General features: G+C 55.4%; 8 protein-coding genes across 8 annotated transcripts; 5 read left to right on the top strand and 3 right to left on the bottom strand.

Moving 5' to 3' along the window:
- Positions 1–1,827: 1,827 nt before the first annotated feature.
- Positions 1,828–4,641, bottom strand: PG986_000679 (uncharacterized protein; the record flags this gene model as incomplete). Its single annotated transcript, XM_066836901.1, has 6 exons — positions 1,828–2,677; positions 2,727–3,604; positions 3,652–3,809; positions 3,862–4,041; positions 4,099–4,417; positions 4,486–4,641. The coding sequence occupies 6 exons, from the start codon at positions 4,639–4,641 to the stop codon at positions 1,828–1,830; spliced, it is 2,541 nt and encodes an 846-aa protein (XP_066705794.1).
- Positions 4,642–6,161: 1,520 nt separating this feature from the next.
- On the top strand, positions 6,162–9,332 carry PG986_000678 (zinc metalloprotease; the record flags this gene model as incomplete). Its single annotated transcript, XM_066836900.1, has 1 exon — positions 6,162–9,332. The coding sequence occupies one exon, from the start codon at positions 6,162–6,164 to the stop codon at positions 9,330–9,332; it is 3,171 nt and encodes a 1,056-aa protein (XP_066705793.1).
- Positions 9,333–10,373: 1,041 nt separating this feature from the next.
- On the top strand, positions 10,374–11,837 carry PG986_000677 (uncharacterized protein; the record flags this gene model as incomplete). Its single annotated transcript, XM_066836899.1, has 1 exon — positions 10,374–11,837. The coding sequence occupies one exon, from the start codon at positions 10,374–10,376 to the stop codon at positions 11,835–11,837; it is 1,464 nt and encodes a 487-aa protein (XP_066705792.1).
- Positions 11,838–12,358: 521 nt separating this feature from the next.
- Positions 12,359–13,147, top strand: PG986_000676 (uncharacterized protein; the record flags this gene model as incomplete). The annotated part of the gene is made up of 1 exon (XM_066836898.1): positions 12,359–13,147. One exon carries the CDS (start codon positions 12,359–12,361, stop codon positions 13,145–13,147), a length of 789 nt encoding a protein of 262 aa, XP_066705791.1.
- Positions 13,148–13,382: 235 nt separating this feature from the next.
- Positions 13,383–14,691, top strand: PG986_000675 (uncharacterized protein; the record flags this gene model as incomplete). The annotated part of the gene is made up of 2 exons (XM_066836897.1): positions 13,383–13,651; positions 14,091–14,691. The coding sequence occupies 2 exons, from the start codon at positions 13,383–13,385 to the stop codon at positions 14,689–14,691; spliced, it is 870 nt and encodes a 289-aa protein (XP_066705790.1).
- Positions 14,692–14,962: 271 nt separating this feature from the next.
- Positions 14,963–15,577, bottom strand: PG986_000674 (uncharacterized protein; the record flags this gene model as incomplete). Its single annotated transcript, XM_066836896.1, has 1 exon — positions 14,963–15,577. One exon carries the CDS (start codon positions 15,575–15,577, stop codon positions 14,963–14,965), a length of 615 nt encoding a protein of 204 aa, XP_066705789.1.
- Positions 15,578–15,714: 137 nt separating this feature from the next.
- PG986_000673 (uncharacterized protein) lies at positions 15,715–16,622 on the bottom strand (the record flags this gene model as incomplete). Its single annotated transcript, XM_066836895.1, has 2 exons — positions 15,715–16,436; positions 16,520–16,622. 2 exons carry the CDS (start codon positions 16,620–16,622, stop codon positions 15,715–15,717), a joined length of 825 nt encoding a protein of 274 aa, XP_066705788.1.
- Positions 16,623–17,271: 649 nt separating this feature from the next.
- PG986_000672 (uncharacterized protein) lies at positions 17,272–18,078 on the top strand (the record flags this gene model as incomplete). The annotated part of the gene is made up of 1 exon (XM_066836894.1): positions 17,272–18,078. One exon carries the CDS (start codon positions 17,272–17,274, stop codon positions 18,076–18,078), a length of 807 nt encoding a protein of 268 aa, XP_066705787.1.
- Between the last annotated feature and the right edge of the window lie 38 nt (positions 18,079–18,116).

The following is an 18,116-nucleotide window of genomic DNA, read 5'->3' as shown; positions in this document are numbered from 1 at the left end:
CATGGTCATCAAATACATAACCGCGGCTACAGTCATCAGTGAATAAACACCCTGTCACGATATGTGCGTCGGACCTCCTTTTGACTTGGTCTCGCTACCTGCGTAGGTCCAAGACCGTCAATTGCCTACTCCCGATGCCCAGACCAAAAGCTCGCAACAAAATTCCAACCAATACAACATTGCAAGCAACTAGCATACACGTAGTCTCGCATACTGATATGCTCACACTGCAACAAGGTGTTGTATCCACCCAGAGTCTCCGGATAGATGTGGCCAACCCAACCACTTACTTGCAAGCCAAGGAGCAGCCGCCCTCGTTCCACACGAATGACCCCAACGCCGCCGTCCAATGCTTCAGCCTATCGAGAAAAGTCTTCACCGGATCCATGCCTCTAATATAGTGTCCCATACGAAGCCATATCTCAACAAACAATCATTGGTTTGGTGGTGTAGTTGGTTATCACGTCAGTCTAACACACTGAAGGTCCTGGGATCGAGCCCCAGCCGAATCATGTATTCCAGAACTCATAATATGGGTTATTTTCTTTTTTGCTTTCCGGCAGAGTTTTTGGTGCAGTCTGCTTGTGAGGCAGACGTCTGTCGCTTCTGCTTGTCGGTTGTCTTTTTGAAGTAATTAGCTGTGCACTTAGGCGGGGTCAAGTGGTGTGCAGGCTTGACGTTTCGAGACAAAGCAAGCAAAAGAATAGAACAAAAATTGCAGTAGCGACTCTGTCTGGGCCGACCAAATGACAAAATATTGGAGGACAACCAAGCAAAAAGTTAATTCATGACCAGAGCGAGTTTCGATCTCGCGACCTTTTGCGATCACACACAACGAATTGCGGCATGTAAAGCAAACATGATTCCACTACACCATCCGGCCGATGGATTTGAGTTGTGGGTCAGTGTTTTAATGATACCTAAGTACCCTTCGTACCTCCCATGAGGACCTGACCTCATTTTATCGTCTGACAATAGGCCTGTCTACGAAGTCAAACATAGGCAAGTATATCATATATTACCTATAAAGTGGCCGGGTACTTCCCACGCCTCTATTATGTCCAAGATGGCATGAATGGCCGTCTCATCACTTCTGCAGTTATGCGAAGGCAGCAGTTGAGCGTACCTACCGTGGGCCAACCGCGCTGCGCATTGTACGACCGATGCGACACGGTTTCGGGTATAATGGAGCTGCCGCTGGTGGCAGAGGAGGAAAAGAAAACATGGATAAACCAGCCGGGAGACATAAGTGGCACCTACAGTGCATGTTTATGCAATTGAAGTTATAATAGATCAATGGTAGCAGTGGCATCAAGGCCCTATACAGCGTGTGCATCCAGTCGATATACTTCTTCATGCCACGTACTGGCGAGCTGCTTAGATCGGCGAGACCGCAACATGGTGAATTCTCTGGGCGCTCTGCACCGACGTCAATATAGGATCTAGGTGACCTTCTACGCGAGAGAAAAGCCCAGCATACATTGTCCAGTTCCGAATTGGCTGGCCGCAATGTCAGGGCCAATTCATTTGTGCGATCGGTGCGGAGTGAGGTACAAGCCGATTCTACGTTTTACTGAGTCCAATGGGGGATGACAGTTCGTAACATGGGATCATGTTCATGGCGACAGATATAAATACTTCAACACTTGAATTATATATCTGCTACTGAGAATGTCATGTCATTGTTTCTTGATACATAATGTGGATGTTATACGTTTGACGGGCAATTACCAACTTTAAAGTTCAATGTCTCTTCAAAGAATAAATGCAGCAGATGATCTGAATCGTGTCTCTTTATTTCTATCCATTGTATATCCAGCTTCGAACCTAAGCCCTGGGATGCGGGTTGCCCGTGATCTCCCGAACCACCTCCCTCGTCCGCGCATTATCCACGAAGCTGAGGCCGATCAACTCCACCACCTCATCGACCGTAAAGTACAGGCTCAAGTCGCTCTCGAGCCATAGGAACTTCACGTCGGGCAGGTTGCTCTGCAGGACCTCGGACAGATACTTGAGCCGCAGCCAGTTCTCGGCGTACTGCGCAGTCGCAGGCACATCGTCCTTGGCGGCGCCGGGTGCTATGAAGAGGTCGTCCAGCTCCGTAATTTTGGCAATCATGCTGGCAATATTGTACGCCTCGTCTTGCCCGATGCCGGAGAGGTCCATGACGTCTGCCACCAATTTCGTGGCAATCGTATCGACCAGGGACCCGACCGCTTGACACCAGGCGGAGCGAGAAAGCACGTCAGACCACGTGGCCGCCATGGCACGGGTGCGGCCCGTCGCTGACTCGATCTGGGCCGTCAGATCCGAGGTGTCTGCAGCTTGTTGGAGCAGATTCTGGGCACCGCTCAATAGATCGCGGAGGATTGTGCGCTGAGTAGACATCTCCGAGGCGTAAGCGCGAGTAGCGAATGAGCGCAGACTCTTGATCTCGTTATCGAGACGAAGCATACTAACGGCGCGGGGTTCTATATCGCCGCGTGCTTTCCAAGCCGTAGCAAACTCCGAAAGCCGCTCGGCAAGATACGATGCGTCATTGTAAAGGAACATGTTGCCCCCGCCACTGGGATCGAGCGAGTAATAGTACGGCGCGACGGCGCGGAACATCGCCAGGACCAGGGTTGGCAAACCAAATAAGCCTGCCGCTGCAGGTGCTACAGGGCTACTGTGAGATCTGGTCAAGTTAGCAAGTATCTCGAATCAAATCAGCGAGAAGAACTTACCCAACCAGCAAAGCGCCGTCCTCAAGAATAGTCGATATGAGGTCTAGGACGGGCTCGGGCAATGAAGAGATGTGATACGACTCCTTAAGTGTCATCTCACGTGTTTCCAAGTTCGTTGTGGGGTTAGACTCGACGGCTTTGGGTTGCGGCGGTGCTGCTGGTTGATCGATGGGTTCGTCGTCACCCCATCCCCATGCGTCTGCAGGATCATCCTCCACGCTGGTATCTGCCACTGCTGACTCCGTAGGCTTTTCCTCCACTGGCTCTTCTTCGCCCCAGCCCCAAGCATCAGCGTCATCCTCGTTGATATCGAGTGCGCCGTGATTTTCGTTTTCTTGGCTGGCAGCTTGGGGTGCTTCAGTCGCGTTTCCTTCTCCTTCATCGTCCCATGCAGCCCAGTCGTCTTCGTTGTTCGTGGGAGCTCCGTTAGCTGCGAGTTCTTTCCCCTCAGACCGCGACACGGTCTGGGTCTCGACACGCTCCACAGATTTCGGGGACCCCAAGCCATGGCCCATTTTGGTCCGTACCGAGTCGAGAGCATTCTCCCTGCATTTGGCCAACCACACTCTGGGTGCATTGTCAACCCAATCTTGCAGTTCGGCAAATCCGTTATACTTGAGGTCCTTCAGAGACTGGCAGAATGACCTGACCGACGCTATCACCTCCTGGAACTGGTCCATCTCCTTAAGTGTAGCGGGGACGGCCGGATCCAGCCAAGAGCTGATGATTCGCGGTACTAGAGCAGGCATCATCACATTTGACAAAGCTTGGAGCAGTTCCGTCGGCAGCAATTTTGCAAAGTAGCCCATTACATGCTCTAGGTTGGAGAAAAGAGATGTTATGCTTTGATCCGAGTTTCCTTGCAGCGCTAGCACATGCTGGAATCTGTCAGCAATGATACCTCATGATGGACTGGCGGACTTACACCTTGAACAGCAATCCCCGGGAGGCTCTCATGGTTCGTCGCTGTCCGTGGGGCAATGATGGCTGCATCCACCTTGTGCCAAAACAAAGCCATCCGCTGCTGGACCTCCTTATACGCCTGCAGACCAATGAAAGCCTCAGAAAGTGACATCGGCTCATCTGCTCCAAATTAGAACTGCCAAAATGATGGAAAGGAGTTCAGTGTACCCACATTCACGGCTCTCATGGATTTCGACCCTATGCCCGTCTACATCGACCATTACGAGTGAATTCCAGACGTGTTCGAAGACTTCGTGCACAGCCGACTTAAGCTCAAAGGCGCGCATGTCCAGGATCTTCATGACCCGGCACGACTTGTTGACCTTTACAGCATCCATTGCGGTCCAAGACTCTGCTCGCTAGTCAGCCAAAGTTGTCGCCAGCGACACTTGTCGGACAGTATCCTTACTCTCAAGAAGATGTAATGAGTCCAACACTCTTCGCTCATCCCGAGCCTGCTCGACCTGGTCAAGTACCCCATGTACATGCTTGATACTAGTCAAAGCATCCCGCACTTGTTGGTTATAGACGACTTCGCGTTGGAGAAATTCCGCCTTCTCTTCGGTTTCCCTGATAGTTTGCCCCGAGACCTCTGGCGCCTCTGCTCGTCGTACAATCTCGTTCGCTAGCGCTCGGGACCGGTTGATGTCGTCTTCGACCGTCTTGGCATTGGCGACCCATGATTGCACGTCGGGGGCGGTTTCTTCGTTGATCGTGTGTACCTCGGCCTATTGCAGTAGTCCTTTGTCAGCCCGGTTTCGATACAGTACCGGCAGGCGTACACTTGGCGACAAACCTCTAGTTTGGCTTTCGCAGCCGTAAGAGCTTCCAAAGCAGGCCCAAAGTCCTCTTTCTCGACCCTTTTTGACGATATGGCGTCCTCCGGGAAGTTTCCATGCAATGCGAAATCAACCAGAGCTTGGCCGACGAGGGCAGGGTTAGCTGTCGCCATGTTGATGCATACGATCGGTCTAGGCGCTGGAGCCGGGTCACGGTCGCTTGTTGTATAATGCAATAATGCGCAGAAATCCAGGGAAAGCCGAAAGCCGTGGTCTCTTCGTACACTTTGTCGCTAATGAAAGTCCTGGGATCAACGTTGAGTCGCAATTCGCGCAATGGCCGTCGCAGTCGTGCAGGCAATATGTGGCGATGGGCGCAATTGCAACTGTGGCAGCTCGTGCCATCTTTCCAGCTCAGCAATTATGACGGAGTGAACAGCACGCTCGCTGCCATGCTTTGGCGCCTAACTCCAGGCGGTGTCAGGCCTGTACAGCCAAGTAGCTCACCACTTTATCCGATCGCTTAGCGCTTATTAGCGTCAGACAGAGCCGGCTAGTGCTTATCGGACGCCTTATCGGACGCTTCCACTGGTGATCGCAATGCGGGGGAGGGGAAAGTAAGAAGGTGAGGTGGGCGATGAGAGCTCTTCACAGCGGACAAGCTGACAGGCAAGGTTATATCGTTGGTACCAATACAACCCACCAGCTTCTTCAACAGGCATCCCAGACTTGCGCTCGAGAGTCTTGGTGTGTGAGAAAAGCCAGTGCCGCGACATTCCTTTCCTACTTCCTGTGAATACAGAACAATCGCTCACTCGGATTCACACCGCTCGCTGTCCGGTTCGATCAGTATATGCCCCCTCTGACTGACCAACTTCCAAGAGGCCACTTGCTTTGGAGGGCCAGCAAGGTATCGCATACCGTACACACGTCAGGTCTAAGCTTGCAAATATTTCTTTCTCTTTGACCAGGCCTCTAGCAACAGCATCACGGCTTCGTTGGCCTTCTGCTGTGCGCCCACGCTACTGTCGGTAAGTCATTTCTTATCACAAGCCAAACAGACGTCACCCCCTCCTCCAAACAATCCACACACTACACACACACTCCATCGTATCTGGGTGTTGCTCTTGGGTGTCGCAGGCTTGGTCGCATTGTCCTTGTGCAATCCTGTCCCTAAGTTTTGCTACACAGCGTGCTTTCTTTAGGGCAGCGATGATCGCAGCGTGACCACGAGACCATTGCCATACTTCAGAACGTTGCTATTCGGCTTTCTAGCTGTTGTCTTGGGCTTCGTTCTGCATCGGTACCCCGTTCATATCTGGTATGCATGGCCTTTGTTGAAGTCCTATGTGTATTCAATGGCATAACGGCCAACTTGGACCTTCTGCATGCATCCTCCTCACAACTCTGTTCAATTGCTTCAGGAAAGCAAACTACTGCTCGCGGTTGTCGCCATAAAATCTACTTTGCGGCCTCTTACTCAACTTTCATCATTCCATCCTGTGCAGTTGTGCAGTCTCCCTACATGAAGGGCCGTTGCATTCATAAAACTCCCCAAGCCTCCTTTTCAACATATCAATATATTCACGTACCCAAATCATTCTAATCCACAACATTTATTAAGTCCCAAGACCATACTGACATCCAGCCTAGGCGATCCCAAGATCTCTCTACCCGTTTTATTCGCACCAATATGGCCTCTCCGCGCTTCAAGAAGCTGCAAAGCTTCGGGCTTGACTATGCAAAGTCTACCACCATCACCCAGTACGAATCTGAGAGGAGCGGCATGCGCGTTATAGTCGTGGACCGCATTGGGCCCAAGGTCTATGGCTACTTCACACTCGCGACGGAAATCTTCGACGACTCTGGAGCTCCTCACACCCTGGAACATCTTGTATTCACCGGATCAAAGACCTATGCATACAAAGGTCTTCTGGATAAGCTGGCATCAAGAGCCTACGGTTACACTAACGCGTGGACCGCAATTGATCATACAGCTTATACCCTTGAGACGGCTGGGTGGGCGGGATTTGCTCAGACACTGCCTGTCTATCTCGAGCATCTACTCAAGCCGACTCTCAAAGACGAAGCTTGCCTCACAGAGGTTCATCACATAGATGGCGAAGGAAATGATGCCGGTGTCGTCTATTCTGAGATGCAGGCCCTCCAAAACACCAGTGGGGAGCTGATGAACAAAAAGATACGAGCCTTGATGTATCCCCCCGGCGTGGGCTTCCGGTATGAGACTGGTGGTATGATGGACCCCTTGCGAGTTCTCACCCCGGAACGAATCAGAGAGTTCCATCAGCAGATGTACACATCGAAGAATCTGTGTCTTCTCATCATCGGTGAGGTGGATCATGCCAATCTCCTGTCGACCCTTGACACTTTCGAGACGACTATTGAGGACGAATTCCCATCCCCCAACGCGCCGTTCAAGCGACCCTGGGTTGATTCTGAGCAAGCCCCTCCTATCAAGGAAACAGTCGTCGAAACCGTTGAATTCCCGGAGGAGGATGAGTCCTCTGGCGACTGTGTGATTGCGTTCTTTGGACCGCCTTTCAATGACTTGATATCTTCCACTGCACTCGACTGTCTATTGACATATCTTTGCGGTTCATCCGTTTCGGTCTTGGAGAACATCATGGTGGAGCGGGAAGAACTGGCCAGCTCCATCAGCTACTACATAGACCACCGACCTACTAGTGTCATCTGGTTCCAGCCGACTGGAGTCTCGACTGAGAAGTTGGAGTTTGTTGAGAAGCGTCTGCACTCGATTCTCGCGGAAACAGCCTCGAAACCTCTGGATATGACCTACATGAAGGAATGCATCTTGCGATCAAAGCGGCAAATAAGGTATTACGCTGAGAGTCGCGAGGACTTCTATTCCGACAACATCATCCAGGACTACCTCTTCGGTGACAGAGATGGCTCAACATTACAAGAAATGAAGACGCTGGAAGAGCACGATGTGATCGAAGCATGGACAGACGAGCAATGGCGAACCTTCATGAAGAAGTGGATAGTCGACGCACCTCATATCTCTGTTCTGGGCAAGCCATCCCAGCAGCTTGCGGACAAGCTTAAGGACGATGAGACTGCAAGAATTCAAAAGCGCAAAGAGGAACTCGGGGCCGACGGCCTTGCAGAGAAGAAACGCCTTGTAGAGGAGGCGAAGAAGAAGAACGACGTCGAAATTCCAGCGTCCGTCCTGCAACAGTGGCCTATCCCGCCGGCCGAGTACATACCTTTCATTCAATCCTTGACGGCGCGTTCCGGTCTTGCCCGCAAGACCGGAGTGGCGAAAAATGCGGCTCAGATAATCATCGACAACGCCGAGCCCGGAAGTCCCTTGTTTATCCAATTCGAGAGCGTACCGACCAACTTCGTGCAAATTGTTTTGCATGTGGGCACTACAGATATCCCAGTCAAGTACAAGCCTCTCGTTAGCTTGTTTAACGATTACTTCTTCAACACGCCTATCCTCCGCGATGGAAAGCGTGTAGACTTCGAGGAAGTCGTCATGGAGCTCGAGAAGGATACTATCGACTACTCGATCGAGTTTGCGCACCGCTACGGAGATACGGAAAGTGTTGTCATCAAGATGCAGATAGAGCCGGAGAATTACACCAAGGCGATTGATTGGCTGAAAACCCTGATGTTCGACAGTGTCTTTGACGTTACACGGCTCAGGGCAACCATCAGCAAGCAGCTGGCCGATATTCCTTACGAGAAGCGGGATGGTAGAGCCATGGCTAGCGAGGTTGAGATGGCAATCCATAACGAGCCAACATCTCTTCTGGTATCTAAGCGAGCTCTCGTCAAGGCTGTGTATTTGCGCCGACTTAAGAAGCTCCTCGAACACGAACCTGATACTGTCGTTTCTTGGTTCGAGGCCTTGCGGAAGTCGCTTTTCCAGTTCGCCAACATCCGGGCTCTAGTCATTACCGACATTGAGAACGAAAAGCTCACGCAGCCCGTTAAGTCTTGGGATGTTTTGACCCAGATGCTGGAGCCAGCACCACTCACCAACACCCCGATCGTCAAACCGTACAGCCTTCTTAACGAGGAGGGCCGCCAGCCGGGATCAGTAGGTGCAGTGCTGTTGCCAATGACATCGATCGACTCATCCTTCTCGGTCAGCACGGCCCGTGGGTTGACGTCGTGGTCGGACCCTGCGGTCCCCGCTCTGCTCGTGGCCATTCAGTACCTCGAGACGGTGGAGGGCCCGCTCTGGAACGCGGTGCGAGGCAACGGTCTGGCTTACGGCGTGTTCATCGCGAAGGAAGTTGACGGCGGCTATATCCACTTCAAGACTTACCGTTCGCCTAATGCCGCCAAGGCCATCACCGCTGCCAAGGACGCCATTTCGACTCTGGCGGATGGGACTGTGCCTTTGGAGAAGCCCATGATTGAGGGAGCCATTAGCCAGATCATCTCGCTTCAGGCTGATGAGCAGGCGACGTTGTGGGCAGCCGCCGCGCAGAATTTCGTGGTAGGGGTTGTCCGTGGACTTGAGCCCGATTTCAACCAGAAGCTGCTGGCCAAGATTCGCAACGTGACAGAAGATCAGATCCGAGATGCCATCAATCAATTCATCATGCCCGTGTTTGACCCGGCCACCAGCAATGTCATTGTGACTTGCGCCCCCATCATGGTCGAGAATCTCCAGACCGAATTCGGGGCCATGGGCTACAAGACACAAACCAAGCAGCTCGCCGACTACTACGAGGCATATGGCCTCGAAGCACGAGAAGGCGAGGAGGAAGAGGAGGAAGAGGAGGAAGAGGAGGAAGAGGAGGAAGAGGAGGATGAGGAAGGCGACTCCGAAGAGGACGACGACTCGGATTCCGACGACGACTAGTGGTTTGCTCGCCAAATGCGACGTGCGGCTCGCTACTACTGACAATACAACGAGCAGTAGACTCATACTACGGAGTTCGGAAGAGGATCTGAGTGGAGGTTGCATTTGAGCTAGAAAGAGCCGATACGTCACATTTTGCTGCGGGCGGCGGAGAATTGGCCCTTGTCGTAGGATACCGTCTTTTTGTTTTGTTTTGCCAGATGACAATGACAACAGCACATGGACACGCGCGTTGCCTATATAGATGCCAAATCAGATAGTGAAGACACAAAACACAAGTTGCTTCGAAACCCGACGAAAAGAGTGGAATGAATAGTGTGAGGTGTTGTTTGGATTGACATGCCATGCAGGTCGTTACCCGTAAAAATCATCGCTGGGCTCCATTGTGGGGGGGGCATGCTGGGCATGACAGAACATGACAGGACCCTTCCTCCCTTGCCAGGAACAAGGGCGGGACCGAACCGACCGGGACCAGCTGAGTTCAGTCGAAGGCTCAGACGGGTGTATTGCGTGTGCTGCCGATCGATAAACCTAGTCCAGGGCCGGCCAGGGCCAGTCAAGCCCCCCGTCTCCCCCTACTAACCAACTGTAGTTCGTAATGAGGGCGCGATGCTAGCTCGCCTGCTCCCCTGAGATCGTGTCGTGTATGCAAGGGAGCAGGGGCATTTGGGCCGCAGGACAGTCTAGATTGATCCAATGCGGCCGGCTGAGAAATCAGGGAAATTTCACCCGAAAGCGCCCATGCGGCATGACCATTTCTGACCATCCTGCTACCCACCACTACACGCACACCAACCAACCGCTAAGGTTCCTAATTCCCATGCCCGGCGGGCAGGCCGCGTGTTTGCCTTCGTAAAATCAAGACAACCACCCCCCTTCCCACTGACTGTCTCTAATGCTTTTTTGCCTTTTTGGACTTTGCTATCATTATTTCATCCTCTAATTTCTATTGCTGACCTGCCGAGAAAGAGAGAAAGAGAGAGAGAGAGAGGTTTCCACTTCCGCGCCATGCTTGCTTCCGAATAGGCAATGAAAGCCGCAATGATCCTTCCCTCTCGCCAACTTGGCGCTTTTGCCAAATCCACCAAACTGACGTCAGGCCTCGAGCATGCCCTCACCAAGCCGGGCATCCGCGCCGCCCTCGTCCTCTTCACCTTCGTTTCGCTCTACACTCTCTATGGCTTCAGCTTCTTCTACCGGGACCCTCTCTCCATCTTCTTCTCCACCGAGCACGGCTACGATCGCTTCTACTCCCAGACCCGCGAGGTCGAGGCCCTGAGCTACCTCCACGATGCCGCCAAGTTCGACACCCCGCTCCTTGGCAAGGCGAGCACTGACGCCCCCATCTGCGCGACCTTCATCACGGTGGGCCGTAACATGTCCCACGCCGGCCGCCGAGAGTACGTCGACGCCGCCCTGGGGTCCGCCCTCGCCAAGATGTCGCGGGCCGAGCGGAGCGCCGTGCACCTCAAGGTCTTCTTCGCCGACGTCCCCGACCCCGCCGCCGCCCACGAGAGCTACCGCGAGCTCCACGACCTGAATGTCGCCGACGAGCTCTACACCTACAACAGCACCCTGCCCGAGCTCGTCAAGGACCAGCGCCTCGAGCACCTCGAGATGCTGGCCTCGGACCGCACCAACAAGCACTCGCTCGAGCGCAAGAGCCTCTACGACTACGGCTTCGCCATCGACCGCTGCGTCCAGACCACCAACGCCGCGTACATTGCCGTCTTCGAGGACGACATCGTGCTCGCCGAGGGCTGGGCCGCCCGCACGCTGAAGCACCTGAAAAAGGTCGGGGAGATGATGCAGGAGCCCGAGCGCAAGAAGCCCACCAAGGGCGTCCCGAAGCCGGGCGAGGTCAACGATTGGATCTACCTGCGCCTCTTCAACCAGGATCGCAGCGTCGGGTGGGCCGGCGGCACCAGCTTCAAGGAGAACAACGCCCACATCATCTCTCTCGCGGTCGCCATCCCCCTGTCCGTCCTCCTGATCGTGGGGCGGCGCTGGTGCCTGCCGCGCTCCGTCGCGCGCCACCTCGACGGCTGGACGATCGTGGTCGTGTGCGGGCTCGCGGTGCCGCTCTGCATCTGGCTCTTCTTCGCGTCGGGCAAGGCGTCGCTAGTGCCGAACCTGCCGGGCGTGCGCGAGGAGTGGTTCGGCTGCTGCAACCAGGCGCTCGTGTACAACCGCGCACACGCGACGCGGCTGTCGACCTTCTTCATGCGCCGCTCGCGCGACAAGAGCGGCGGCCGCGGCGACATGCTCAGCAAAGACTTCGCGTGGGACTACGGCCTGTCGCGGCTGAGCGCGTACCCCATGATGGCGCAGCACGTTGGCGTCGTGAGCGCCACCAACACGACGGCCGAGGAGGCGCAGCAGATCTGGAACCTCGCGTTCGAGAACTTCACGCCGCGCAAGCTCGCGCGGCAGCACGTGCGCGACGTGCGGGACGTGTTTGGCGAGGAGGCGGCGCGGGAACTACTAATGACACAGCGGACATGAATATGACGGGTTTGGCTTGTTTTCCTGGCGGGCATTTTTGGGAAGGGGGAATACAGGACATCTCGAGGAAGAATCTAAACTGGGAAATAATGTTTAATGGCGCGACGGCGACATATTATTCTCGGGTCATTTTCCATGCAACATCCTGGGGCGGCGTTTCTCATCCTACTTATGTATAGGGATGTCTCTTTTGTTTGATGTGTTGTATATACCTCGTTTGAGGAAAGATAGGTAAGGTATGTACGAATCGAAGAACATATCAACAACAAGTTTAGGCGCTGTCAATTGATGCCGTTGTGTTCAGTTGGGGTGTCACTGCAATTCTAGTGAATTGACCCTGTTGCATGGCGCCTGCCTGATCGAAGGCACTGCAAGCTTCAGAAATCGAGCTTAAGGTTGGTGCCTACCGCCTGAGAGCGCTATTTACTTTAGGTACGCACTGAGGTTCTGCAGCATGGTCTTGACTACCTAAGCAGCTGATCTCTTAATTTCCGCCAAGACTTGCTCGCAATCCCCACGAGATGGCCACGACAACGGACAAGACCGCATTCCGCATCCTGGTCGCCGGCTTCGGCAGCGTCTCCCACGTCCAGCCGCGGGACCTACCCAACCCAGCGTTCGAGATCATCAAGCGCTTACCGTCGTCGACGCTCCCGCCCACCACTCACGGTGATGCGCACCTCAGCCTCGAGATCGTCGCTCACCCTGTTCCACTGCCTTCGTCGTACCACGGGCTCCTGCATACCATTCCGGCGCTCGTACGCGGCAATGTCGATGCGGTCGACCTGGTCCTCCTGATCGGCGTCGCGGTCGGCCAGGAGTACTATTCCGTGGAGCAGAGCGCGAGGCGGGACGGGTACCACGAGGTGCCGGATCTGGAGCGGAGGACGCTGGCGAAGGGCGAGGGGGTTAAGGTCTGGGGGCGCAAGAGCAGCGAGAGGTTGGCTACGAGTGTCGACCTAGCTGCCGTGGTGGAGGCTTGGCACGAAGAACTCGCGCGTGTTCATTATGGTCAAGGCAAGAAGAGCAGAAATGCGGATGAAGCAGGAAGACCAAAGCATCGCCTACTGCCAGAGGTCAGGCATACGGATGACGTGGGAAGCTATGTGTGTGGTCTGGTTTACTACGCGATGCTGGCGGAACTTGTGCGCATCACCGAGGAGACACCAGGGAAGATGAACGTCGAGGGAAAAGCAGTATTCTTGCACGCCCCGCTTCTTCTTGGAGAGGAACAGCTGGAGATTGGATACGGCGTGGTGATGGCGTTAATCAAGGCTTTGGGTATGGTGGCTTCCAGTGTCGCCCAATAAGATGCTCGTTCTCCAGAGTGAGTCTGAACTCTATTCCGCCCACAACACATGCGGTACCAGCTTTTCAAGTACGGAAGAAACATCATAGGCTATTTCCGAATACAGGTCGTGATTTGTATATAAGTTTCCGGCTGCCGTTGAGTACTTCCTATATCAACGACCCCAACCGCCTGTTGTTACCACAAGCCGATTACCACCGAACAATACGTCACATCTCTACGTAGAAGCATCAAAAATGGCGGAACGCAAAACTGGAACGTCTCCATCTCCACGCACAGAAGGAGCAGATACCAAGCTTCAAGGCGGTGCGTTCAGTCCACCATACCATGACCTGGCAGACCCAACAGAGTGTCCGTTCGAGGCCCTGCCAGTGGAAACCGTCCTTCTGATCGCCCAATATTGCGGCAGTGCTCAAAACCAGGCAAGGTTGGCCCAGGCGAGCAAATGGCTGAACGTCATCGTAAGCCCTGTCGTCTACGAAACGGTTTGCGCAGACAGCGAGTGGTATGTCCTCTTCTAAGCGGCCGAGCGTGGTCATACTTCCATTCTCCAGATGGTTGACGCTGCTGGCAAAAAGCGTTATGCCACTGCTTGCAAGTCAGGATGCCCAGATGCCGAGTCTATCGACTAGAACATGTTTCACATGCCCCGGGCGACGCTTCGTGGTATTCTTGCGAATGAGCAACCATGGGAGGACGTTGGAACTACAATTCAATATGTGGGATCACATCGTACGTGGGTATCCCGAGGCCACAATTATTTGAAGGATTACTACGCATTCTGTTCGCCATTGCACCTCGCGGTTCTCAACGGTCATCTAAGCACCTTGCGGTTCCTTCTGAACCGCGGTGCAAATGTCGATGCCGTCTCGTACCCGATTGGTTTGCAGGAACTTGCTTAGAGAACACTCCGTCCCGATCTCAGGTACGTACGTACCTGGGAGGATCTTGCCAGAGTGGGTGGCCGACATCGCTGCAACGCCCCTAGTCCATGCTATCAATGTTGGTAACTACGACATCGCCAAATTCCTTTTACAGCATGGAGCTGCCGTGGAATTGCGCGAAAATTGCGCCGGCCGTCCCGTAGAGGTTACGCTCCTGCACCTCTTGGCCACCGCCACGCCATCCAAGGAGACGTGTCAAATCATGGAGATGCTCGTACAGCGAAAATATGTCCCGGTCGACGCCACGGATGCCGGCGGCCTCACCCCGCTGGCAAGAGCGGCAGCAATGGGCGGTGGAGACCCGGTCCTCGAGACGCTCAAGGCCCTGGGGGCGGACGTCAACTACGTGATACCCGCAGGAAATTTCGCTCCCTCCAAGTCGATACTGGAGGCGTTCTTCGAGGCGGACCTGGATTACAGCTGGATGACTGCGAAACGCGTGCGCGCTGCTCGTCGGTTCATCGAGCTAAGCGGCGAAGCAGGGGACAAGGACCATCAGCGTTCACTTCTCAACCAATGTAGGAAAGAACTCCTGCGGCCTGGCTATGAAAAACTCAAAGTTTTGGAGGAGTTCATCGAGTACCTCGAAACCAGGCTCTAAGGTCCTTCGACTAACCCCGAAAAACGCGATGGGATCGTCTGGACGGAGGGCGGCGATGACAAAGGGATTATGAAGACGCCGAAGAGGAAGAGAGGAGAGGACGAGCCAGCAGATGAAAGGCCAACTGTACCCCGAAGGTAGTGGTCTGATGTACATGTAAGTACAACACACGCACTATATCCTACATCTGTTGCCTCGATCACTGGATACAGTAAGTCTCCATGGAAAGATAGTGGTAACGCTGATGAAGGATGGATGCCCGGTTGGTTACCTACTGGGCATCAGGTAATACTGTCGTTTCCCAAGATTGTAAGTAGTCCACCATCGAATCCAAACCCGATTTTGAAGCCTCGTCGATGGCAAATCGCCGGTGACTGTCCGTAAACACGAACCCCTCCCGCACCAGCAGCTCCACCATGGCCCAGTTCTCGCCCAGGACGGCCTCGGCCAGCAGCCTCCGTCCCCCGAACGCCTTTGACAAGATACCGGAGTCGATCAGCATGGCCATGATGCGCAGGCTGCCGGCGCGCGCCGCGACCAGGTACAGGTCGGACCGCGGCGGCGGCGGCGGCGGCGGCGGCTCATCCTCTCTGCGTCCGCTATCGCCGCCGCCAGCAGCAGCAGTAACGTAATCCCCGAGCAGGTAGTCCGCCACGTCCTCGTAGCCGTTCTGGCACGCGTGGTGCAGCGGGCTGCAGACCCGATCCTGAGCCGTGGTCAAGGCCAGACTTCCCTGCGGCATCCTGCCGCCCCCCATCTTCGTGAACCACCCGGCCTCGGCGAAGCGGACGCGGTAGTGCTGCAGCATGGCCAGGCGGCCGTGCTCGGCGTACCACCTCTCCAGCCGGTCCCGGAGCGAGTTGTGCGCGGCGCCGAGCTGCGTCATGTAGTCCCAGATGACGGGCGACTTGGCGAAACACTGCAGCCTCGACAGCTCCCAGGCACAGGGGCCGGCGATGCTCGGAAAGGCCGCGGAGCCGTGCTGGGACTTGGAGTCGGACGGCGCGGGCGGCGGGTGGGCGCTTAGGGCCGGGGGAAGATGGCGCGCTGCAGCATGGCGAGGTCGTCCGCGAGCAGGGCGCCCTGGATGGCGCCCGGCCACTGGTCGACGGACCACGTGATCCATTCCTCGTGGACGTCGTCGGGCAGGCTGACGTTGTGCACGCTGGCTGCTTCTGCCACGGCCCAGATGTGGGTCTGGAAGAGGTCGAGCATCTCGGCGTGGCCCCGAAAGGCGGCGATCTCGATGGGCTGCGGGAACAGGTTCCTCTCGTACACGGGTGTGCTTCTCCCTTCCTCTAGCAGCGTGGCGGTGATCGCGACCTCGTTGAAGTAGGCCGCGGCGCATAGCAGGTTGAGGGTAGAGCTCGTAGGGCTATCTGTGCGGTGGCCGTGGGGATGGCTTGTCCAGTTCTGCCGGCCGCCGGGGGACTTGGTGCCGCGCTCGAGGGCTAGCCAGCAAAGGCCGTCCACGATGTCGCGCAGAGTGCGATGACGGCCGTCACTACCAGACGAGGAAGAGGTTCTGGCCAATAACGCCTCGGCGATCTCGCGGATCTCGACGTACCGCCCCACGTCCGGGTCCGTTTCCCTCATCACTCGGTATACGAGATAGTCGTGCCATAGCTTCCCGGCGCCGTAGCGGTCGTCCCGCATCCACCAGAAGCCGCCCACGTGCGGCGCCGAGAAGTGGTCGAGGGCCTGTGACTCGTACAGAGCGCTCACGAAGTTCTCATTGAACCGCTCTGTAGCTCTTGGTCAGTGTATGGGGCAGACATCAGGGAAGTGAGAGATGGAGTTCAAGGTCACTTGGCAGACATGATCTTACTACAGACGAGCTTCAATCTGAGCCCGCGCTTCACGCCTCTCACGTCAATTGAAGAGACTAGGAGACTATGTAACAGCTCATTGGGTAGATCTAGCACGCGCATATTGAGCCTTGACGGGTTAATACAGATTGAATGTAGGTGGTTGCGAGTAGTCAGTTCTACACCAGCCTAGATGGGTGGTTTGTCTACTGGGAATCTAGGATGGGTTAAGTCACTATTGTACCCCGCGATTCAGAAGATCCAGGCTCCAGCAAAATCGCACCCCCCTGTAATCCATTTACATCCCCCATTCAACTAAAGGCTTACTAAGATAAACCTGAGTAATTGCGCAATTGAGCGAGTCCATGGGAAACAGAACCGGATTTGGCGTTGACAAACCCGAAGCAATGCTTCGTCTGCCTTGTCGCGCCGGCTCCTTTTCTTCCAATTGGTGCTGGACTAGGCGGCTTGGTCGCTAAACGCCTTGGAAATACAGCGGGTTGCACTGCTACGACGAGGCGCTACAGGGCTTTGTACAGGGGGCCTTAGATGGGCAAGATGGCCCAACGCACGGGCCCAACCCAATTTCAGCTCCACGTTGAGGGCGTCGCCAATCACCAGTGAACCCGGGCAAATCTCGTCATTATCCGCCCAGCCGCCCGCAGCCGAGACTACCGCTTCCTGTTGTCATGTTTGGCGCCTCTCTTCGCACTTCTTTCACTACGATACGAAGCTGGTGACGAGTGTCGAAGCTGCTTCTATACCTCGCATCATGCCGCGCCGTATATGTGCTGCTGGCTGGAGGAGCTGTGCCTCATCTCTTCGCATGCGGCCTGGCCTCATCCGACACCGGCCATTCTCAGTCGGCGCAACACTACAACAGCAACAACAACAACAGCCGCCAATACCACCTACTAGGGTGGTAGAAAAACCGCATAAAACCCATCACCACCACTCCCGTCATGGCGCCGCCCCCAAGCCCATAATTCTCAGGGCCCATATCTACGGCACCCTGTTCCTGTCCATCGCCCTGCTCGTCCCGGACGAGTCGCTGAGCTGGGAGGAGCGCTGCGAGCTGGGCATCAAGACGGTGCAGGACGTGACCCGCCCCGCCACGTACGCGGAGAAGAAGGCCGAGTTCATGAAGACGGGCGCGGGCCTGCTGGCCCTGTTCGCGGGCGGCGGCGCGGACGCGGTGGCGGTGCACGAGCCGCTCGCGCCGACGGCGGAGTCGCAGATGGAGGGCCAGCTGCACAGCTGGGTCATGACGGCGCCCGACCCGGAGGTGCGCGGGGGCACGCTGGTGCTGTGCCAGGCCGTCTTCGCCGCCGACGAGGAGCCTGACTTTTACGTCTCGGCCCACGGCAGCATGAATAACGACGCCGCCGAGGCCCTCATCCCGGCCTTTGAGGACTTTGCGCGCACGAAACTCCAGCCCAAGGGCCCCGTCCGCGGGGCCATGATGCTGCTGCAGGCTAGTGGCGACTGGAAGTGCATCTACTGGGACGGCAAGCGGTGGCTCAACCTCATCTTCCTCGAGTGGCAGACGGCCGAGTCCATGGGGTTCATTGACGAATGAGGAGAGTTTTTGGGCAATTGAGCGGGAAGGGTGCGCGA

The sequence above is a fragment of the Apiospora aurea genome (genome assembly GCF_038362705.1).
Source record: "Apiospora aurea strain CBS 24483 chromosome Unknown utg000001l_segment0_segment0, whole genome shotgun sequence".
NCBI classification, from domain to species: Eukaryota; Fungi; Ascomycota; class Sordariomycetes; order Amphisphaeriales; family Apiosporaceae; genus Apiospora; species Apiospora aurea.
This window is presented reverse-complemented; position numbering and strand designations above follow the sequence as displayed.